The sequence below is a fragment of the Clarias gariepinus genome, chromosome 15 (assembly GCF_024256425.1).
Source record: "Clarias gariepinus isolate MV-2021 ecotype Netherlands chromosome 15, CGAR_prim_01v2, whole genome shotgun sequence".
NCBI lineage: Eukaryota > Metazoa > Chordata > Actinopteri > Siluriformes > Clariidae > Clarias > Clarias gariepinus.
In genome coordinates this window covers 25,577,463-25,600,851 of record NC_071114.1, presented here as the reverse complement: position 1 = coordinate 25,600,851, position 23,389 = coordinate 25,577,463, and the positions used below count along the sequence as shown (strand labels likewise).

The following is a 23,389-nucleotide window of genomic DNA, read 5'->3' as shown; positions in this document are numbered from 1 at the left end:
GTTTATTTCTTGGTCACGGATAGTCATTTAAGCAGTTCACTGCATATCATACTGTGTAAGGTTGTGTATGTGACTTGACTATTGCAATCCCATTGTTTAATACTGAGTTTCTAGATTGTTTAAACCTTTACACTTTAACTTATTTACCAACATACAAACAAAACAAGCACATATGAAATGTCAAAATATCTCTCTGACGATAGAAATAAAGAGGTGAATAGTAAGGTTTAAAGGTGATTATATTGCAAGTGAATTTGACTTAGAGTGTCAATGTTATTGTCATTTTGCTATGAAAATACTGAATTCATATAACCTAGGTTTGCTTAAAAGACTCTTTCACAAAAGACAAACTTTTAATAGATTCATTTACTGCACTAAGTCATTCTGTGCTTTTGTTGTACAAAAAAAATTTAATTAACGTACAAAAAATTAGTGCTTATTTAAAATTTCGCCAAATTGCCCCTCACTTTCCCAAACAAAAATAAATGAATAAACAAGAAAAACAAACAATTATTTATTCAACAGTTCACCCTGAGACATAAAATAAGGTGGTAACAACTAAAGTTAATTTGGTATATTATTTATTCACACAGTCAAATGAACAAATGTATTACTAATTGAATATTAGAATATAAAATATTTATACTTCACTTCATTTTATCTGTGTTAAATGTTATGAAATAATTTATTTGCTCCAGTCCAGAAGGTGGCGATAATCATTAACTGTCGTAAGTCTGAGCGACGTGGAAGGAGTCTCTCAGGAAGACAGTAGTTTGAGTTGTTATGTATGTAGTTTCTAATTAACACTTCAGCACAAATACTGATTTGATTTATTACAATGGCGGGTTTTTTGCCTAAAGTTACAGAGGACTTGTTCGACTCAATTATAATGGCAGACGACAGGTAAAAACAAGCAATACTGCATTTTAGGTAACGAGTTAGCGAGCGAGCGAATGGTGTTTTCCTGCTCATTTGATTTAGTGACATTTTTCTCGAAGTTTCTCCAACAACAGGACCTTTGCTTTTATCATGACTTGCCTCATATTTTAGCCTAGCCAATTATAAAAGCCAGCTGCGCAGTAAAATAAACCTAGAAATAAGCGGTAAAATGTCTCTATGTTCGGTAATGTGTCTCTATAGATCACTGTTGGAGTTTAAAAGGTTATTTGATAAACCTGACCTGAATTAAACACCTGAATCAAATTACCCCTAACCATAGACTGTGATCAGCTCTCACTACTTTACTGAGGTAATGTTTCCATGTGTCAGGAATGGTGCATTATGATTATTCTGTACCCTTATAATAAATAACATTTGTTTTCATTATGACCGTTAAAAAAATATTTGTAAATTCCTAATAAATCTTCATGTCGTGTAAGCCTGTAAAAATGCTTTTATTCTGACTCACCGCTGTCTGTCACATAAAAGATACCAATTAGATTTAGTTTTACTTTATTATTCTTGAACTTGAACCGGAGGCCTGTCCCGAGTGTTCAGCAGGCCGCTGCATGGGAAACCTGTCCATCTTAGGGCAGCATGCACACCCACATTTACAGTCTCATTCATGCTTGGGGCTATTGTAATATGTTTTTTTAAGATAGGAGAAAACAGATGGTATGTGCAAATTCCGAAGAGCTTTGAGCTCAGCACTGAACTAGTAACTCTGCAATTTTGTGGTGACAGTGCTACACACACACCACCAAGCTGCCAATTAATAAATTTGTAATTATTGTATATTGGAAAACTTGAACAAAGCTTAATCATTTTTGCGACCTCAGTAAGAATCTGTGTTTATGACTACGATCATGTTTATATTATATTACCAGATTCCATGTAGATGGATACTCCAAAGGATTTGAAGAAGGAACGCAACAGGGATTGTTGGAGGGCAGAAACCACGGCATGCTTCACGGTGCGAAATTTTCAGCTGAGGTACACATCATTACACCACAGACCACAACACATCACTAAAACTTTTCAATTTTTTCCATTTATTTGACCAGATTTTTGTCATTTTAGGTTTCCTTTTATCATGGCTTTGCACTCACATGGAAATGTCTTCTACAAAACAGTGAAGATGTTAAAGCAAGGTAGGCCATTTGGGATTTACAAGGAATTTTCTTTACCTTAGGTCAAGTCACATTTTTGTGTTTGTTTGTTATTTGCGGAATAAGGATGTTCCGAGTTTGATTGTTTTCCCAGGAAACGACTGAAAGCTGTTGAGGCATTGGATGCAATGATCCGGAAGTTTCCATATGAAGACCCTGAGTATGAGAACCTCCAGGAACACATGGAACGAGTGAGGGCCAAATTTAGACAGGTAGAGCTTTCCTTCCTTCTTACTTTATTTATGATGTGCAAGGGTGGACAAATCACCTGGGTGTGTCGGAAAATCAGATCATATATCTGCATTGTTTTTGCATATACAGAGTAAAAATGTAAACATAAAAACATTTTGATTGCAATTTTTATGGCTGATAACGATTTCTTATGTCTGACATGCTATACTGATTTAAAAAAATTATAATTATTATAATTGACAACATACAGAAAGAAAAAATGTAATGAAAATTCAATTAAATGTATGTAATAAAACATGGACTATTAAATAACTTTTTCACCTTCTTAAAAAAATGCATGAGGTTACAGGACCAAAAAAAAAAAGTCAACAGGGAGGATGAAGTCTAACTTGCATGTGCTTTCTTTGAAACACAAACTTGACAAATCCTGCTAAGTTAAGGGCAGCAATACAGCAGAGAATGTGATTGTACTTGGCACATAATCGGTTATATCTAAGCCTGAACAGCTAATTACTGGTCATAGCTGATCAAGTTGAAAACTGTCTGACATCTGTTTTACATAAAAAGACCCACTAATTGACTTCAATATATAATTTGCGATTAGTTATTACACTTTTAATACACAACTACACAGAAATGCTTTGACTATTTTGGCTTTGTTAAATAATATGTTTATTTTCAATGCTGCATTTTTAAATTGGATAATGCAAACATTTACACAAATCTCAACCTTTGTGAAATCAGTGACTCTGACTCTGCAAAATACACCACAGAGACTGTTCATATTATAGCTCTCATAGTAACCCAACACACTCATCAAACATTTCAGCACTTCACCAAAGAAAAATGAAGAAGCTAACCAGACCTAAAAATGTCTTTATGTGTGACTAGGGAACTACTGCAGCTTAAAGAGATCTTTAGAGACTTTTTCTACAAACAATATTCTGTATCACCAGATAAATCATTAGACTAATAGAATCAGTCTATGACTAGTTAAAGTCATTACTCTCAGGGATTCAGGTTTTCCATTTTTCATGGTCCGTACATAAATCAGTTATTTATGTTATTGATTGCAATTTTATTGAGGTAAATTGTGTTTTTAGCCTATTAATTGAGCACTGAGCAGGACTAGGTGCTTTGCAACTTTGACTTACCTAAAACTCACTATTGAATGTACAATTTGTTCAATCCTGTATGGAATATTTTATATCCTAACAACATTATCTGAACTGGAAAAGTATAGAATATTTCCACAATTAAAACATTTCTCCATGGCATAGGTGTGTTCTTTACTCAACGTAGCTGCAGACTTTCGTGAGTATGTGTCTGGATCGGAAGGAATGTCATTCTGAAACTCTACAGAGGCAAACTCTGCTCTGAGGCGTCCTCCTGCGATGTGGATCTTCAACTCACAGCAAGCCGAAAAGAAATGCAATGGTGCAGTCATGCTATATATGCAGAAATCTAGGCTTGTGAAAAGAATTGTGGGGATGTTTTTGGTAAATTCATGCTGTGGCTTTAAAGGTCAGCGCTTTTTAGTCATCTTAAACGGTAAACATACCAGGAAATGAGTCAGAAGGTGACTCTTAGCACCTTGAATGAGTAATTTTAAGAAGATGAGTATGTGCTGATCCGTGATCAGTTACTGGTTGAATTTGGCTTTCCGCATGAATTTTCTTACGTGTATGAGAGAGAAAGAAAGAGAAAGTGTAACACCATCTGGTGGTGAAGTTGGGGAAAAACCCCCAGCTGTATACATGTCTCCATCTGCTGGAGCAAATTAGAACTGGAAATTTCTCTTGCTTGCTGAATCGGTTTCTTAATATACATAATTTCATTAAATGTATATATATTTAATAGAATTACACAGAAATGTCTGTAACCATTTGAAGTGTCTTACTGAAATTATTTATTAACGGACAAATAAAAATATATAAAATCAGAGGTGTGGGATATCAGAAAATTAATTTAAGACAACAATGTCTTGGAATAAAAATGAGGAAATAAATATTGATGGGTTGGTGTCATATGAGCATTTCCTAAAGTGTTTTATTTCAGCTAAACATAAATTTGATAACCCAATATTGTATTTATTCCAAATTTTATTTATACTTTCTTATATATTTTTTATGTTTGTTGACTCCATTAAAGTCATGGAATGCCAATGAAACAGCTCCTGGTATTGATTACATTGTAAACCTCTCTAATCAACAAAAATTAATAAATAAATCTATCTATCTATCTATCTATCTATCTATCTATCTATCTATCTAAAAAAATTGGTTACTGCTTTATTTTTCTAACTTTGACAGTGACACTTGAAACTCCTTCCAAAAATACTAAATAATCATCTTTTCACAGACACCATTACAAGACATACATTAATTGAGGGTGAGCATTTAGTTAATCCTTTGTGCATCACCTGAACCAGTCTTGTGCTTGGTGAGATTTAGCAATAAATAAAAGACTGAACCGTGTATGCTCAGGAATTATTAATTTTTTTCTCTGAGAATTTGCCTTCTCTTCTCGTCCTTTGTTAAACAACTCTGGCGTGAAAGCTTCAAAGGTGTCTTGGATTTCAGTAGAAGTGCCGCCACACTGGATCATTAGTTACCTCCTTTCCCCCAGAGAACGAGAGTGATTTTTATCATGCGAATGCTTACACCTGCTCTTGGCCCAAATCCCGGTTACCTTTTGTTAGTTTTGGTTAACCAACCCCGGGCCCCATGAAATTCCTCCGCTGGGTCTCTCAATGCCGTTTCACGGGTGGTCAGCAAAAGTCTGCTGACAGATAGCGTTCGGCTGCAACAATGCCACGCTGGGGCCGGCGCAAGAGGGCAGGGGCTGGGCAATGCACTGCCGTTTTTGTTTTGTTTTGTTCTACTCTGCTGGCGCTTTGAGATGGAGGTGCAGCTCTGAATTCAGACGGGTTGGCAGAGAATGAGAGGGTGGTGCTGGAAGTGGCAGCTGGTCTGCGCTCTGTGCAGCAGCAGGTGAACACGGGGCCCGATGGCGGCACCTTCAGAGCAATGACAGATAAAACCACACTCTTCCCTAAAGGCCTCCAATCACAACACGGCAACGCTTGCTCCAGTGTGACCTGCCTTTGTGTGGAGTATAGAGATTTATGCCATGGAAGTCTGTTTACAGATGTTCTTTAAGAATCTCGAGGTATTCAGGCACAGTGTGTCGGTTGTTATTTCATAGAAATTAAGTAGTTTTTTTTGTAATATTAGATGCTTGTTTATAAACTTAAAGCTGGCCATTTTCATAAGGATACTAAGATTAATGATTATGTATGGATCTGTACTAAAAGTTTCTGTGTGTCTGACTCATTGCGAATGCAGCACAGTAGAACATGGGGATAGGGAGGGGGGCTGGTGAACGAAGGCTAAAAGAAAGCTTGAGGAGCGATGTTTCTTTGGTTTCTTTCAGCTGGCCGAGCAGAGTGGCTGGGGCCAGCGAGAGGGAGCAAGGCCGAGCAAATGAAGAAGGACGCTGGAAGGTTTCAGAAAATGTTCAGGAATTTCAGGAGCAGGTGGCGAGTGGTGACATGAAAGGAGGACGTGACAAATGCAACCGGCGGGCACTCCAGAAAAAAAGGCCCCTGGCTGAATGGTGGCATAGTATCTCCTTTTTTTTCCTCCTCTGTGCCTCATACCCCCCACCCTCACACGCGCACACACATAGACAAGCGCATATGCTCCAATCTCAGCAATAAGCCACTCGTTGCCTGCATAGTTCATGATGTGGATGATAAAATGTGCATTTCTTATTCACAGCACATCAAGAAAGGTCCTGTCACTTATTTCGGCAGGTGTGTGAAGTTAGTCCACTTTTGCTTATTTTTCAGCTTTCAATAGTTGCTTCTTAACATATAGTTAAAGAATAACTTAACCCATAAGTACATTTTATATGCTTATATTGAAATATTTGGGAGCTTTTATTGTTTGCTCCTAACAACAAAAGAACAGCGTCATCTTTTCTCACTTTTTCCCAGCTACAGTTAATGTTGTATAAATGGAAAAACTTAACATAATAGTGATGGGGATGTTTGTGTAAATGTTGGTCACAAAGTTTCATAATGCAATGTAGTTTAATGACAATTAAAAATGACAGCAGAGACTTTGTTTGGAAAGTTAGAAGTCGAGGTGCAGTGGTAGCTCAGCGGGTTGAAGTTCTGGGTTACTGCTCACAAGGTCAGCAGTTCAAACCCCAGCTCTACGAAGATGCCTTTGTTGGAAAACACCAGCGGCTCTCCAAGCAGACTCAGACAAGTTTCCTGAACCTGGAATGATTGTGTTCTCACTGCTAAAAATGATCTAGACTTTGTGGTTAAGGGTACTGAGAAATGATCCTGGGGCTGTAATGTGTAAACCGCAGAAGTCTTTTATTGGATGACAAAAAATTTCTTGCTAAAGTCTAGCAAAATCGAGAACACTCTGGATGAGGTAGGTGTATTGTCAAAGTTTCCAATTAAGAGATGTTAGTGTAAATACAGAGGGTTTGCCTTAAGATTCAAACCACTGGTAATAACAACAGATTAGACATTGCTAGAAAATCTTTCTCCAAACAAAAGGAGCCTGGTTAATTTTGATGCAAGCTTAACTTTTATCACTATGAGGGTACGAAGAAGGAAATGGAGGGCTCATGTTCAAAGCTTGATGCATCATGTGTAAAATATGAAGGAGGCAGTGTTATGGCATGGGTATGTATGGCAGTCGATGGAAGTGTGTCACTAATTAATGATGTGACTGCTGATTGAAGCAGCAGGATGAACGCTAAAGTGTACTGTGCTCAGATTCTGTCAATTGTTACAGTACTGATGGTATAGTGCTTCACACTACAGATGAATAAGGAAGAATTTAAAAAGCAATGTAAGAGCTTCTTAGAACAAAGAAACTGAATGTTCATTAAGGACCTTAACCCAACTGAGCATGCTTTTCACTTACTGAAGTCTAAACTGAAGGCTGACAGACCGACAAACATGCAGGAACTGAATGCGGTGGCAGTAAAGAGCTGGCAAAGAAGCGCAAGGGAGGAAACGCTGTGCTTAAACCTTTTGAATTAAAGCTGAAAGCCTACACGTTAATCACATCTTGATTGCTTCATTTAAAATTTTTGTGGTGGTGTAGAGGCGAAAATACATAAATTTAAACGCTATCCAAATGCATATGGTCTGGAGCTGTGTTTGGCAAGCTGTGTTTTTTTTTTATCAACAGAGAAAAAAAAGGGTCTGGTAATAAAGCGAACAAACCATTATCACAAATTTAATTTAAAGTGCTTGGCAGTAATTTCGTTTATGAATGTTCTTTAACATTAAACATTACTTGTATTGGTTAAAAGTAAATTTGCTGCAGTATTAAAGGAATTAAACTTTTCCACCATCTCACTGTTGATTATTTTGCCATAACTGCACCCCTCCCTAAACCTAAACAGGCATTAAAAGCAATTCCTAGCTGGTCAAACTATACTGTTTTGTTTACTGTTCTTTACAGTTGACATCGTCAGTCTCCATGTTGACATGTTGTCACATGCTGAACTTGAGGTTGAGGAGACCTTATCGACTTTGTGACTGGCATTGTGGGTAACAGAAAACAGTTGACGTTCCAATGTGCAGGAAAAAATATAGTATATATTATTATATGACAAGTATATCATATGTTAACCTGCAAGGATTTTCCCTGTGAACACATGGCCTATTGCAGGTAAAACTACTTACTTTATATACCCTGTCATATATTTTCAAAATCTTACCCATAAATAAATGGCCATTACACAATGCACTATGAAATCATTCGCACTGTTGTATTGTATTATTAGGAAGTGCACAGTGTGAGATTAAACTCTTTATTTATTATGTCATAACTCACTATGCAGCACATTTGGCACAGGTAAAGAAACGTTCCTAAAACCACCATAGGAAATCCTGCTCCATAAAGTTCGACCAAAGTTGACGTTTCAATCCAAGTCCATGGAACCCACTAATTATACTCCGTCTATTGTTTGCTTTTTGGAATAGGTCTCAGATCGATCAGAGCAGAGCTGCTCAGAAATCACATGTGATCTTTTTTTTTTTTTTGGCATCTCAGCACAGGTAAACCACATCAACTGAAGATAGATGCTTTGTTGTGATGGCTCAGGTTGAAGTTAAATTTGCAGGCGCCAGGCTGGAAGCTGCACAGTCGCTCATGCTCGTGCTGTGGAAGTCACACGTTCGGACTAGCCTTTCGCTACGCCTTTGCTAGAGTGTGGGAAGAAATTTTGCTCCCTCCTGTAAAAACCGAAAACACAGGGATGCCAAGTGCCAAACACACATCATTATCACAGATCTTAGTCGGTGAGGTGAGTGTGTGAAATAGTTAGAGTTGTTTTCCTATGATTTGTTTTCCTGTAAATCTAAACAAAGTCTTTATGACTGACTGCAACTTGACTGCACAAATACCTAAGCACTTCTCCATGAACATGTGTGGGATTTATTAACTTACTTGTTAGCAGCTAATAGGGTCTGTGTCCATGGAGTTTGCATGTTCTCCCTGTGGTTGGTGGGTTTCCTCCAGGTACTCCGTTTTTCTCCCATAGTCCAAAGACTTGCAGATTAGGCTAATTGACGTTCCGAAATTGCCCGTAGTAGGTGAATGACTGTGTGAGTGTGTGTTTATGTCTGTGCCCTGATGATGGATTGGCACCCCGTCCAGGGTGTACCCCGTCTCGTGCCCTAAGTCTGCCAGGATAGGCTCCAGGCCCCCTGTATATCCCATCATATATCATAAATGTTCTTCTTTCGGGTGCTCCCCTCAAAGGGCTGACACAGTGGACTATTCAATCCACAACTTGGCACGGGTTTTACACTGTGCGCCTTTCATGATGAAACCTCCTATTCCATCCGGGCTTGGGACTGGCACTAAAGACGGAAATATGCTTGCTTGTAAAGCTTATCCTTTGTTCGTTTGGTTTGAAGCCTGTGCATGTTTTTAGAAGCTAATGAAAGTTGACCTCAGAGGAGCAGTGTAGTCAGCAAGTTTGGTAAAAATTGGATAAACTTTCGACTAGTGTAACTAGGTCCTTAATTACCCCCACCTGTATGATGTATGTTTCCCGCTGCACAGTGAGAAATATGCATGTCAACACAGTTGGTGGGAAATAAGTAAGTTTTTGTTTGTCAACGTGGAATCTAAACTTAAGTTTTCTTCATGCAAAAATGTTTGATTGGATTCTGCAATGTGCCCTCTGCTGGGATCCTGCAGTAACACGCATAGTATATAGGCAAATATAAGAGCAAACACACTCACAATGTTGTTTGTTGTGTACAAGAACACATGGTTAAATAGCAAGTATCTCACTGCATTCAGTGGCTGGGTGTGGGCGTTGTATGGGAATCAAACCTGAGCCTTCTGCATGGCAGGCAAGAAGCCTACCACTGAGCCACCAATGCACTGTGGACTTAGAAATCACGATATAAAATAATTTGTTAAACTTCAGTTATTTTTAATGTTTATGGTTTTATTTGTAACCCTTTTCCAGACAGAGAGATACTCAAGTGTGAGTTACACTAAACTTACACGTGAAAATCCCCAAACTTTTAATTGCTCAAAAACATATCTTCTTCTTTGTCTTTCGGCTGTTCCCTTTCAGGGGTCGCCACAGCGAATCATTTGCCTCCATCTAACCCTATCCTCTGCATCCTCTTCTCTCACACCAACTAACTTCATGTCCTCTCTCACTGCATCCATAAATCTCCTCTTTGGTCTTCCTCTAGACCTCCTGCCTGGAAGTTCCAACCTCAGCATCCTTCTACCGATATATTAACAATCTCTCCTCTGAACATGTCCAAACCACCTCAATCTGGCCTCTCTGACTTAATCTCCAAACTCAAAAACATATAAAATATTTATTTCACAGCATTGTTGAATTCTTGACTCTAATTGGTCAGGAGTTTGTTTAACATTTATGAGGTGAAGTTGTAATTATGTTTTTGTGACACAGTAGCCATCGCAGTTTCTTGGGTAACATGGCAAGCTGTGTTTTTTTTTTTTTTTTTATCAACAGAGAGAAAAAAAAAAGAGTCTGGTAACAAAGCGAACAAACCTTTATCACAAATTTAATTAAAAGTGCTCGGCAGTAACTTTGTTTATGGATGTTCCTTAACATTAAACATTACTTGTATTGGTTAAAAGTAAATTTGCTGCAGTATTAAAGAAATTAAACTTTTCCACCATCTCTTTGCCATAACTGCACGCCCTCCCCAAACCTAAACAGGCATTAAAAGCAATTCCTAGCTGCAGTTACAAAGAAGAAATCAGACAAGGTACGACAATCGATTTTGAAGCTCAACTTTAATTCTAGCTAACATAATGCCTAGAATGGGTCTGCAAGAAAAAGATTGTGCATTTTGGACCAGCAAAGAAAGAAAAAAAACACATGAAGTAACATTTTATTTCTGGGTCATCACCACATCTACGAGAGTGTTTATTGATTAACACCATTCGAGACAAAAAAAAAAAACTAAAAAAGAGCAAGTGCTCTCATGTACAAGACACAAAACCAAGCTTTTTTTTTGGGTTAGGGGAAAAGAGTACGCAATGACTTCTCTGTCATTGTCCGAGTCACTGTGTCTCCTTACACATTCAAAGGAAAACATGGGTGAACACCTCCACACCAGTTTGTCTTTTATTTTACTTTTTGTTTAAAAAAACCTATATGTCTTGCCTGGTGAAATATGCAGCTGATTAGACTTTTTTTTGTCTTGAGGTAACAAACATTCCTGATCCTATACAGAGGATGTGCGGTCTTGTCCACACATCCTCTGTATAGCCAGTAGCTCACCCTAGAACTCCAAGCTGTACTTCTTTCTATAGAAGAACTATCTCCAGTCACGACGAAGAAGACTTAGCAGCACCATGTCTATGGCTAAAATGGAAAAGGTTTAGAAAAGGAGGATCGAGGGTCAATTCCTGATGTTTAAGTTAAAAGCATTTTCCAAATTTGTAAATGTCCCATGAATGCAATATGACAAAGGAAAGAACTACTGCTGGTTGTTGCATCTACATGCCGTTTATTGTGATATTGACACATGTGATGTTAACATGCCAAGCTTCCTGTGTTCAAAGCAACATATTTAGCTTCTGACATGGGAGCCATGTTAAATTACTACAATACTATGGCTTTGTAAAATTCACAAATTCATATCTGCTTTCAATTTGAACAAAAGCTTCATAAATACATTTAGATCAGGCCATAAGGGGCCTAAAGATGGGGGCATAAAGTCTCTTTTAATGAAACAGTTAAAAACTCAAACGAGTTATATAATCAAGCTGTTTATGGCACCAATTTAATTTAATGTGCTCTCTCTCTCTCTACCTCTCTCTCTTTTATTTATGCATTTATTTATTTGCTCATATCAGGACCCAGAAGAAGAATGTAATGTGTAAAGTTACACTGAATAACAAAGTAAAACAAAAGACAGAACTGAGGAAAAAAAAATCATTATTACTAAATCATGACTGGTTGAGGTATTGTGGGTAAAACAGGAACATTTGTCTATTTTTTCATTTTTTTTCCTCTTTTTGGAATAGCGCAAGAAATCACATTAATAAAAACTGATCACATAAAAAAAACTACCAAAAGAAACAGATGTCAATATCATAATTTTCTCTGAGAAAATTAAAAACCTATGGCAGTATATTGACATTATACATAGACAAAACCAAAAATAGCAGCAAAACAAGACAAGAGAACAAAGCATGTCTTCCTTTTTTTTTCTTTTTTTCTTCTTCTTTTTTTTTTCATTCAAAGTTTCATACTTGCCGGAAATCCCACCATAGCAGCTAAATATGAGGAGTGTGTGCTCCCATGTTCTCTTCCTTTCTCATTGTACAAACACCTTAGTTTAATTCTGCAGTTACTTTCTGATGTCCAGGCGTCAACTCTTAACGTCTCACTCTGCCTCCTCTTAACATCCATCTTCGTCCCTGTTGAGTTGATGAGGGACATTAAATCTTGGGGTTTGTGCAAAAATCTTCTAGAGGCCACAGCACTTTAGATTCTCTTGTAATTCTGTGTTGTTTTTTTTTCTCATCCAGCTCAGAACAACTATGGCGCTTCTGTGATCGTCCAAAAAAATATTTAAAAAAATAAAATTAAAAATTCACACAAGGTAGCAAACAGTCGTGCATTGAGCACACTTCAAAACTCGGGCATCCTGTGGTCGCGTTCCATACTGGCCTTAAATGAGGGGGAATAGATAGAACAAAATAAATAGTTCTCAATCTTTGTTATAGCTATTTTTTAACTTTAGTGTTTAAAAAGCATTACTGTGCCTGGAGCTGAATGGTGGCAGGCTTGTGTGGGTCACTCTCATTGAGATTGCTTCTCAATGTTCTCCAGCGTCCAGCTCAACTAGGAGGATAGTGACGGTTGCTGTAATGCTCCACTCCTATTCTGAGAATCCATTTCTTTTCCAACTCTCCATTTCTCTCTAACCTATAACACCATAAAGAGACCTGCTCCATGCTGCAGACAGGAAATAAACCTGTTCTCAAATCCTACTCCATTCCATGTTTTTGTTTTTTTTTCAGTTTTGTTTTACAAATGTGGATTTTTTTTTCATAAGTCAGTCTTACAAGACAGACTAAAAGTGCTTTTTAAAAAAAAAAAAAAAATATGGAATGGTATTAGATTAAAATACATGAATCTAAACAGAAAGTAGACTGTGGATTGCACTGCAAATGTAATATAGGAAGCGGGTTGGAGATAAGCTTATTGTGTCACAACCAGTGATGGCATTGGCAGTGAGGACAATCAAAACGAACAAAAAAAAAATGGGAAAACTGGAAATGGTTCTGTCTGGTGTTCAGTTAAAGCCTTAGCTTTGGCAATCCACAGGCCTCTAAATCATAACATAGAATAACACATGCTTAACAAAATATACTAGGGTTACACAAGCCATTTTGAAAGAAAAAGAAACATGTTAGGGATTTTAAAAGTCTAGACAATAGAATAAAGTGACTAAACGCATAAGCAAGCAGGGATACATACACATGCCTAGACTGCAAAAAAAAAAAAAAAAAAAAAAAAAAAGGTTGGGGTGACTGTTAGCATGTGTGACATTATACTAGCTAAAAGAAAGAGGTAAAAAGAAACAAAAATAATGCCTCTTCTCTTTCAAATAATGGTTATTGATACGCTTGAAATAAAATTCCAATACCAAACTATTTGCTTGTCTTTACATTAGACAAGTATCAACTACATAAATAATATATGCAGCTGTTGCAATTGAAAAAAATCCTAGATTAGCTATACATTTTTGTCTTTTTTGACTCAAGTTACGTGAAGAGGGTTCGATAAAAGAGAGAAATAAGCAATGTTGAAGGGATGAGAGGGGTTTTATCCTTCCCTTGTCCTCTTCTGGTGGTCCTAGCCAGCAACAGCCCAATCGTGAAGGACACTGGGGGTTCCACTGAGGGGTCGACAGCAAGGGCAGTCTGAGGGGCTTATTGGCGATTGGTTGAGGTTTTGTGTGGGATCTGGTGGTGCAGGGACTTTGTGCCCTCTAGTCCCATGAAGCCTCTGGTTAAAGCCCATTACCCCAATGAAAAAATAAGACTCTAGACGAAGGCCGACACTCTCAGATGTTAATGTCTCTGACATCTGTAGGAGTGCACGAAAGATCTGCGTCCTCCTCCACGCGTTTGCTTTCTGTGGAGATGCTTTGCTGCTGCGCCTGCCTCAGACTGGACTCCAACAGAGATTCAATCTGCTCCTGGCACGATCGAAGACAGTCCTGTGGAAGTAACCGGAACATTTAGTATCAGTTTAAGACTTGCTACAAAGACAAATTATTTGGAAGAGAAAAAAAAAAAAACACTTAGGTGTGAGACTTACTGGGTCGCTCCTGATAACTTGAGACAGATAGTTGGTAAGGTTTTGGGAGGATAAGGAAACATCTGCACTCTTCAAGTAGAGTCCCTGCACTGCTGCGACAACACTTCCAGCTGCAATCATCGAGGGAGGGCTTGCAATGAAGTTGACGTCTGCAGATCACAGAAATTGTGCCATTTTGTTAGGAATCGACCAGAGTAAGCATCTGATTCAAACATGTGATAAGAATCAAATAGGAACAGGGTAAACCTCCTGAAACTAGCCATCTAAAAGAGGAAATCTGCAGATGGGGGAGGTTTCTGGGAGGGCTCATTATAGAGCATAGCATGACTAAATCACAATGAAGGCAGTCGTGGCAGGGCAGGGGACAGTCTGTGACATTTTGGGGTGACACCAGACTGTGACTCCAGGCATTTAGGGTTTTTTGGGGGGGTGGAAAACATTGCTTTAGGTCCTAGACTAGTACTCCAACCCCTATTCCAACTCTGTTACCACTAAACAGAAACTAAACAAAGTAAAGCAAAACCATTACCGCATGCATACAAAAATATCTTAAGTGCAACACCCAGAGCATATAGACTTTTATATCCCCGTGCCCAAAAAATGACTTCCGTCTACATAAAGTGGCTGAAATGTGAGTGCTTGCTCAGTGGTAACTTGTCTTCCCACACTGCCTGCATGAGAGGGAAGACATTATAAATCAAAGTAGGGACTTTTCCCCTCTCTCTCCCTCTCTCACTCACTCACCCACTATGGGTTCTGCCCACACATGGAGAGTGCAGCAGTGCAACACAACGGCCCCTCTCATAGGTAGCAGTCTACCATTTCTAGCCCAGCGACGAGAGGGCAACTGTTAAGACAAATTGAACATAAAGGCACGGGAGCCATCACCGAAATCTATTCATGACCATGGCTAGCCCCCTACCTCACTACCCACCCTAGCACAATCTTCCTGGCTGCTATCCCAGGCCACTTCCCAAAAGAAATTGAGGTCATAAACATAAAAGGGGTGTGAGCTGCAGTGATACCCACCATGTCAAAAGAAGGACAAAGAAAGAATAAAAGGGCTAAAGCAGAGAGATTCCTTCCTGAGACACTAAAGGCTACTTCAGACAGACGATAAACTGACCATGAGCTGAATGCAATAGGTTGCATAACAATAGAGACTGATGGGGTTCCACATGTCACAAACCAAAAATAAGATCTTTTGGGGGAAGAGTTACACCCTTACACAAAAAGCAGATGCATGCTTAACTCGCTTACAGAACATAACTCAGCTCTACAGTATGTTGTATATCTCATGCATTTCACAGAGAAGCACCAGATAGCTTCTTCTTTTTTTTGTCAAATGTTCACAGACTGTGCATTAGCAGGCTTCTGCTGGGAAGCTCTTGGGCCTCTGCAGAGGCATGGTGCAGACACAGCAATCACCACAAAAGGAAACAGACTTCCTCTCACTCGCAGACGCTCACGTCAGTTTATAATACCTCCGCATGAGGAATTAGGGCAATTCTTTCCACCCCAATAAAAAACACGTTCTGATTGCAAATTGAAAAAGGAAAACAGAACGAATGTCTCTAAACACTTCCTTTAGGTTCTTGCAAGCATTTTGCAACAAAGAACAATCTTGCATGTCACTTCAAAACACTGATCAAAACCAAGTATAAAGGTGCATACCTGTTGCACAGAGAGCCACAAACGTCTGTGCGTGTTTGCGCAGGATCTGCTTGGTGCTCTGATGAATGGGCAGTTTGGTGAGAAAATGTTCAATGAAGTCATGTGGTGTCACTGAGGCTAGATCCCACTTCAGCTTATTCAGTACAAGTAGCTCCATTTGCTGTAAACACATGAAAGCGCACAGATTGACATAAAGGGCCTTAAAAGTTTCTAGAGAAATGGTAGTTTTTCCATAGAACTTTCTATCATTTGACCTCTAGGTGGCGTCCTTCCTTAAATGGTTTTATCTGCTTCTGACTCAAGCTACTCAATTTCGGGCCAATTACAAACTACCTGGATTTAATGCTTGTTTTGGAGACATTTTCAAATACAAATGCTGTGCAGCAGAATAAAAAATGACTCATGTCTGCATGCATTGCATAACATGTCCCTTCTGCAAACGCGATCTGCATAACATTACCCAACGATCCAAACTGTTAGATGACTAGAATTACCTAATTACCAAGACATTAACAGACAATTACCAATAGTTCGCATGGGCGGATGGAGTTGTCCGTGTATATGCAAAGCTTCTCAGCTGTTAGTGGCACGGTTTCCTTCATTTTGGAGGCCAAGAACATGCAGGCAGCTCCCAGCAGCTGCAGTCGTGTCTTTTTAGTCTGATCAACAGACAGAAACCTGTCCAAGTAGTTCATGGCCAAAGGGAAAACCTCTTCTTCACATTTCTGTTCTTCGCACACCTGGTTTAAAAAAAAAAAGTATATGAGAATACAAGACTTAGAAGCATAAACAAAGAATAGACAAGCTAAAGAAACAAAACAAGGTAAAGAAACAAGAAAACAAGCTATATCAAAAAAATAATAAAAACCATAAATATATCAATATTTAAAACTTTCTTGATGCATTTGGCCTAATTTTGACAAACATCAACAACAAAACACTTATTGCAATATTTAGATTTGAAGCACTTTATGCATGTTAAAGAAAACGCATTCAAATGATTGCTTATTATCAGAAATATGATGCAAAGCATTTATTCAATCGACTGATCTGTTCATAAGGCTTTAAACTGACAGTGCATAAGTTGAAGTTAGCAGTAGATGCTAGTGGTCGTTGCTTCCTAATACACAAAGGTGGCGTCCGGCGCCAGGCTCGCGAACGCAATTTTCTAGTTCGTCATCTTTTCAAAAAATATCTAAAAATATAATAAAATTGTTTCGGCGCTTGCAACTTACATAGAAATGTTCAGCCACGTATATTCTATCGGTCACAACTCAAACATTTTGAATTTGACAACGAAAAGCGAGTGAAATTAATTTAATTTCGCAGGGTGTTCGCGATGATGCCGAGCATGCCGCATTTACACTCCGCACACATTTGAAAAATTAATATAAATTATTCTCGCGGGCAAAAACGCACATAAAGCACATGTAAATCCGAGATAACCGATGAGGATCATAATCCGAATATTTATTTCAAGGTTTTGTTGTCGGAAACGAAGTAAATATCTTATTTATACTCCGACCTTCAGGGACGTCGTGCATGAGGCATGGCGAAATGAAACAAAACTTTTAACGCGTAAATATAAAGTCTCATTTCAGGAACAGGCACTATCTTATACGTATGACTTAAAGGTCTCAGGCTAAACTACAATATGTAAGAAATGTCAATGTTTGGGCGTTTTCTGCATTTTTAAGATATTAAAACAACTTCTCCACACGACAGCAAAGATGGCGCATAATAGGCTACTGGCACGAGTGGGATTGCATACGTGTACATTGATATTAAATTGAAATAAATTCGAGTAAAATGCATTTCACCCAACTTCGGGTTCAAACGAAACGAAGCAAACAAAGTGGAAAAAATTCTACACAATTCCGTGGTGATGTTTAAGAGGAAGCGACAATGTATCCCTTGAAGTGTGCGGAATATGACTTTCTTAAAGCAGATAAAAAAAGAAAAAACATGTCATTCGGCAAGGTTTCCAGAGTTTAAATGGTAAAAGAGAAAGATAATTATAGATAGAAAGATAGATAAAAAATCTATCCCTGTTACTTATGGGCCTGCATTAGGAGATCGGGTCCAAAGAGCATAAGGGACAATCATCTTGAGACAAAGTTGTGTAATGTTAACAAACGTCGGATTATATACAAACCTCTAGCATCCATGTGGAGACGATTTTCCTCATTCTGGGTACAATTTCTTTTTGCACGCATTTGAAATAATTAGGCGAGGGGAGATAGTTTTCCTCCGCTTTGAGCATTGTATGTAAAACTCGATCGTTCAACAAGTTGGCGTCGTGGTAAGCTCTTCTTGTGGTATCCACCTCGCAGCAGAACAGCTGGTGCTCCATGGCTTCGGCTTTGCTTGACTTTGGCACGGAGGAAAGGGGTAAAAAATAAAGAAGTCGTGTTTTTTTCGGCAAGGACGGAGGTTTGTGCTGATGCTGCTGCTCTTTCCGTCTCTGCTGCTTGCAAGCCACTGAACAAGGCTCGCGCCGCGTTCCGCCTGACAAAACTCTTTCTGTGCGCTGCAGCCAGTGACGTGCACTGTTGTTAAGGGAAGATCAAAGCGACAGCAGCGGCCTGCGAGTGTGTGTGTGTGTGTGAGCGAAGAAGAGAGAAAGAGAGGCTGTCTGCTTGAGCGTAGAAGAGATAATTCTTAAATGACTTTTTTGCAGCCCTTCCTTTTGCTGCAAGTCTGGAAATGGGAGGTCCTTTTTTTTTTTTACCCGGGGTGGTGAACGTCGATGGGGGTAAAAAACTGGGGGTAGGCAACAGAGGAGGAGGAGCGAGGGAGATTTTTTTCCTAAATGATGGGGGTAAAAGCCTGTTTAGTGGTGTGAACATGTGCTCTGGTTAAAGAATTGGTAGGGGGCGGTATAACAGACTAAATCTCTAGGTGTAATTGTCCCCTGTCTCATTAAGCGACACACTGCTCTCTAACTCAAAGTTTATTTAACTTTTACATTAACAAAATTTGACATAAAAGCACAAATAACTGATAATAAAATATTATTGCATTAATATATAGTATTTCTATGACTTAAAAAAAAAGTTTTAAAACTCAGAAATTCTTTGTCCCATATTAAGAAAGAGGAGGAAACAGAAATGAGTCTACACCAATGAGAGGAAAGTTCAGTTGCCAGGCAGATCTGCGCCTCTTTTTACAAAAAAAAAAAAAAAAAACTTCACCAAACATTGTTTTATCATGCACAAACAAACAATTATTACAAAACTTTGTTGTTTGCAGCCATGACTGAACACCTCCTCAGTTATTAAAGCTCATAGCACACAGCAGAAGGGCAAGCTCATAAACTATATAATAAACCTGATATTTTCCCAAAACAGTTTAAATACAGTACATCCATGTCTCTAGTTTCTAATTCGCCAAAATTGTATTAAAATATCTTCTTTAAAACGTTTAGCATGACATTTTGCTAAGAAACAAAGCGAGTTAAAACTTGTCTCTGGTGTTAACAGTTTTGCTCAAATAGGGGCGCTCTCACTTTAAAGACCTCAGCGCTGTCGCTTCAGGATGAATCGGAGCCTTTCAAATTCCTTACATTCCTGTCGCTGCACTTTCAAGTACCGTACAACACCTATTATACACCGACCAGAAAAAAGTTACCTGTTGCTTTAAACAGGGACATGTGTTTTAAATTACCAATAAAACTTTGAATAACGACGTCTAAACTTAACTAAAGCAGCTACTAAAGCAGATAAAAAAAAGGTAAAATATAAATAAAATATAAATACTAACAGCCATAAAATCAAATAATTCCTGAAAATGTATATATACAGAGAACAATTATTCTATTTACTGGTATTTGTCTAATGGGCATATACATATGTGTGTGTATATATAAATAAACAGACATTTTCATAGACAGGTGAAATAAATAAATAAATAAATAGGTAGATAGTTAGATAAATAAAAGGCAGACATAATGATGCATAAAACATTTAAATTTAGTTAAAAATGACTCAGACTATGGCACTTAAATATTATCAAGAAAATGTAAATTTTTTCTTTCTCTTTTTTATTTTATTATTAGTAGTATTATTTTAAGGCTTAGTGCTATGAGAACTTTACCAAAGAAACGCTCAGTGCTTTGTTAAGTGTGAGGCCATGTGAGGTTTTACCTTCCCTCCTCTTATAGCCATTACGGTAGGAAGTTTAAAGGTCTTGCACATGCTCCTTTCATTATAGACAACTTTTTTGTCTGGATACTAATTTTAATAGATTTTCAATCAGCAAATGGCATAATCATTGAAAGAGTTTAAATAATAAACTAGCTATGTTTTATTTAGACATTTTATAAAAAAAAATAAGTGTTCACAGTTAATAGCTGACAACAGTTTCCCATTTTTTAGAAAATAAAGTTGTGAAAGATTGTTCAGGTAATACAGCCAACCTGCTGTGTGTTCATTAATTAGCAATGTCTCTTTTTCATCACCGATTTGTGTCACGGTGTTGTAATGCACTTGTATATGTGTATAGTACTAAAATGTGCTCCTGTAAGATCATAGTAATAACCATAAATAAGTGTGGGAAAATCTAAAGCTGAGACATAATAGGAACATTAAAGGTATAACTACATATAGACATTTCAATAGAAGTTCTTTTCATTGGGACTCATTTTAAATTTTTTTTTCTTTAGGAAGGCAATAAAAATTGTTGAAGGCTATAACAAAGGGGCGAGGTCTAGAGTGCCCAGAATTAACGCCAGGTAAGCCTAAGGCAGAGGCTTCAAAATCCATTCAAAATTAGGAACCCGTTTAAAGTGGGCATGAACGTCTGTACTTAAACCTGAGGATGAGGGCATAATAAATAACTCTCTCTAGATACCTGAGGGCAAAAAGCTCTCATCAGGTCTGGAAAAAGCAGAAGATTAGGAAACAAAAGGACAAAAGATGGTCCTTGTTCAAGGTTTCAAACAGGGTGCCGGTCTAATTAGCACCCCTCTCCTCCACCCCATAGCCCCATCTTACACCTTTCGACTCCAATTCAGACCCATTGTTTTCAATGCAGTCTCCAAGTGAACGAAACTATAATATTTGCTCATGTGGAATGGACAAAATGTGCAGGTTACTTTAAACAACACAGCGATTTTAAACATTCACACAGTAAGTGTTCTTTCTATGTCTATACTGATTCAAAAACGTGCTCAAAGTATTTTAAAAATAATAATGGGGAAAAAAGAAAAATTCTGCTTTCTTTTTAATAAAATGCTGAAGTGTCAGTGCAGATTTAGATCATAGACAACAAGAAATTTGTAGATTACCAGGTTTCATCAATCTCTGATTTTTTTTCAAAACCACACATTTAATAGTCACTTACATATTGTTTCTTTTGTTTAGCTTAATTTGAGTATGAGGGATTTAAAAAATATGCATGTGAATTAATTTTAAGGGATGGGTTAACAATCACTACACGGCATGTGTTATTACAACAGCATCACTGCACACTGCTGGACTTTCAGTGATCTAATGAGAGGATTAGAGCTTGTCAATCACCTGAGCTAATCCGTCCAGACAGCGTTGTACCTGCAGGCCCCTCTGACCCCGCCTGCCACCTCCATCCTTCTCTCTATTGCTTCTCGTTAAGCTCCTGCTGGTCACACTAAGCCCATCTTCACGATTTAAAAGCATTAGCCAGGCCAATATCCTCTAATTTCCTCCTACAAGTAAAACAGGACATCTCATAGGACTATGTAGCCAATACCCTATACTTGTATATGTAAGTATAAAATGTGACAAAAAATATATTTGTAATTCATATAGAAGGTGAAGACAACATGTGATGTGATGTTACAATGAGCTGATGGTTATTGAGTTGAGGTCTGTCAAGTAATTGACCAAAGAAAGGACAGAAGACACAAGAATTCTCAGTGTATAGAGCAAGCAGTGGGACTCCAGCGCCTTGGTGCTCTCTGTTGAATAACACCAGAGCTGTGATGTCTCAGAAATCATAAATCCTGTGCCCGGCAAATGGCCCCCAGCCCCCCTGTATGCTACGATAAATCATGGCTCTATAATGCACAACCAACTACAGAGGGAGTGGTAAAGCACTGTGTAACAGGTATCAAAAGATTAATGGCAGACTGCTCAGTGTTTTGGCCAACATCTTTGCCTGGGACACTTTGTGAATGGGTTTGGGTACTCGGCATAGCAGCCCCGGACCTCACGTATAGCCTAAATCTTGGCATACATTCCTTAATGTACAGAAGTTCCTTATTCAGAGAGAACAGAATTGAAATGCAGGAGTGTAGGCTTGTATGTCTCTGCAACCTCATTTTGTTAATCCACGATTCTGTTTGCATATAAACAGTGCAATGATTCACAAGAATAAAGAAACATTCTCCAAACCTGATTTCAAATTTAAAACCCAATACCATGAGAATGGCTCTTAGCATTTAGTTTATAATTTGTTTATTGAAAATCTTTGTGATGTATAAGAACATGCTTCCTAGCTAGCCTGTTTCTTTGTGAGTTGTTCAAAAACATTAACAAATAATAATAATAATAAAAAAAGCATGTAGTGTGCTTGTCCCTTTATTAAAATGCAGGAAATAATCACCAATGGGCTGTTTGTAAGAAAAGACAACACAAGGAGAAGTAATGTCATGTCCTCTATAGTGATTTTCCAATAAAAAAAATTAGCAACATTTAAATGAGCGCTTCATAATCCGACAATTACAACTGCATTATAAAAATGAAAAAAATAATGAATTAAATTCAATTAAATAGTTATAAAATAAAATAACTTATCCTATAGCATAACAATTATTATTATTGCATTGCATTAATATAATTCTGCATGTTGAATGCTTTTCTTAAAAGAAAATAATAATAAAAGTCAAATAATGCCTTCTGACCAATCAAAATCATACATTCAACAATTAATCATAGAGATATGTCGTCTTCAGTGTCATCTCATTTACCACTTGTTATTATTATTCCCTTTTTTTTTTCAATCTCTTCTTTATAAAACCAAATAAATGCAAAGGAACTTTCATCTCACGTCCCATTATGATGAATCCATAGTGGACTCTTTGAGAGCTTTTACCCCCAATGCTTTATTGTTGGGAGATCAATCCTTTCCAAAGACCATCATTCTTTCCCTATAGTCACCTTTTATTCAGCTAATGGCGATGAAGATAAATGTGGTGCCAAATGAAGGCAAATGGACCGCACCTCACTCTCAACAGAAACAAACGGAGATGTGGAAGTTTTCAAGATTTCATCCTTTGCTTTCATGTGTTAGAATTGTGCTTTTGTCTTTCTTTCTCTGACATTTGCTGACATTTTGTAATCCATAACTGATTCCAGATCTTCAGTTCAGAAATAGTATGGCAAGAGGGAATGATTATGAGGAAGCAGTTTGATGTCACAGGAGCCATCAAGGAAGTCTCTATTCAGTGTTTAGGACAACCATGCCTCTCAACAAAGGCATACTGTATGATATGAACCAAGAGAAAAGGTTACCCGCTGTCTCTCCAGAGCTGTATCAATTAGCACACATAGAGG

General features: G+C 37.9%; 2 protein-coding genes across 2 annotated transcripts; one reads left to right on the top strand and one right to left on the bottom strand.

Moving 5' to 3' along the window:
• The first annotated feature begins 752 nt into the window (after positions 1–752).
• On the top strand, positions 753–4,242 carry lto1 (LTO1 maturation factor of ABCE1). The gene is made up of 5 exons (XM_053513450.1): positions 753–903; positions 1,827–1,932; positions 2,020–2,090; positions 2,203–2,320; positions 3,581–4,242. Exons 1-5 carry the CDS (start codon positions 839–841, stop codon positions 3,650–3,652), a joined length of 432 nt encoding a protein of 143 aa, XP_053369425.1. The 5' UTR covers positions 753–838; the 3' UTR covers positions 3,653–4,242.
• Positions 4,243–10,619: 6,377 nt separating this feature from the next.
• On the bottom strand, positions 10,620–18,543 carry ccnd1 (cyclin D1). Its single transcript, XM_053513600.1, has 5 exons — positions 18,013–18,543; positions 16,382–16,597; positions 15,858–16,017; positions 14,184–14,332; positions 10,620–14,082 (listed from the first exon to the last, which is right to left on the bottom strand). The coding sequence occupies exons 1-5, from the start codon at positions 18,208–18,210 to the stop codon at positions 13,927–13,929; spliced, it is 879 nt and encodes a 292-aa protein (XP_053369575.1). The 5' UTR covers positions 18,211–18,543; the 3' UTR covers positions 10,620–13,926.
• Between the last annotated feature and the right edge of the window lie 4,846 nt (positions 18,544–23,389).

Coding starts and splice junctions, on each gene's coding strand:
- lto1 (XM_053513450.1), top strand. CDS start 839: ATGGCGGGTTTTTTGCCTAAAGTTACAGAGGACTTGTTCGACTCAATT. Junction 1,933..2,019: donor GTGCGAAATTTTCAGCTGAG/GTACACATCATT, acceptor TTGTCATTTTAG/GTTTCCTTTTATCATGGCTT. Junction 2,091..2,202: donor AGTGAAGATGTTAAAGCAAG/GTAGGCCATTTG, acceptor TTGTTTTCCCAG/GAAACGACTGAAAGCTGTTG.
- ccnd1 (XM_053513600.1), bottom strand. CDS start 18,210: ATGGAGCACCAGCTGTTCTGCTGCGAGGTGGATACCACAAGAAGAGCT. Junction 16,598..18,012: donor TCTCCACATGGATGCTAGAG/GTTTGTATATAA, acceptor TTTTTAAACCAG/GTGTGCGAAGAACAGAAATG. Junction 14,083..14,183: donor AAGTTATCAGGAGCGACCCA/GTAAGTCTCACA, acceptor TTACTTCCACAG/GACTGTCTTCGATCGTGCCA.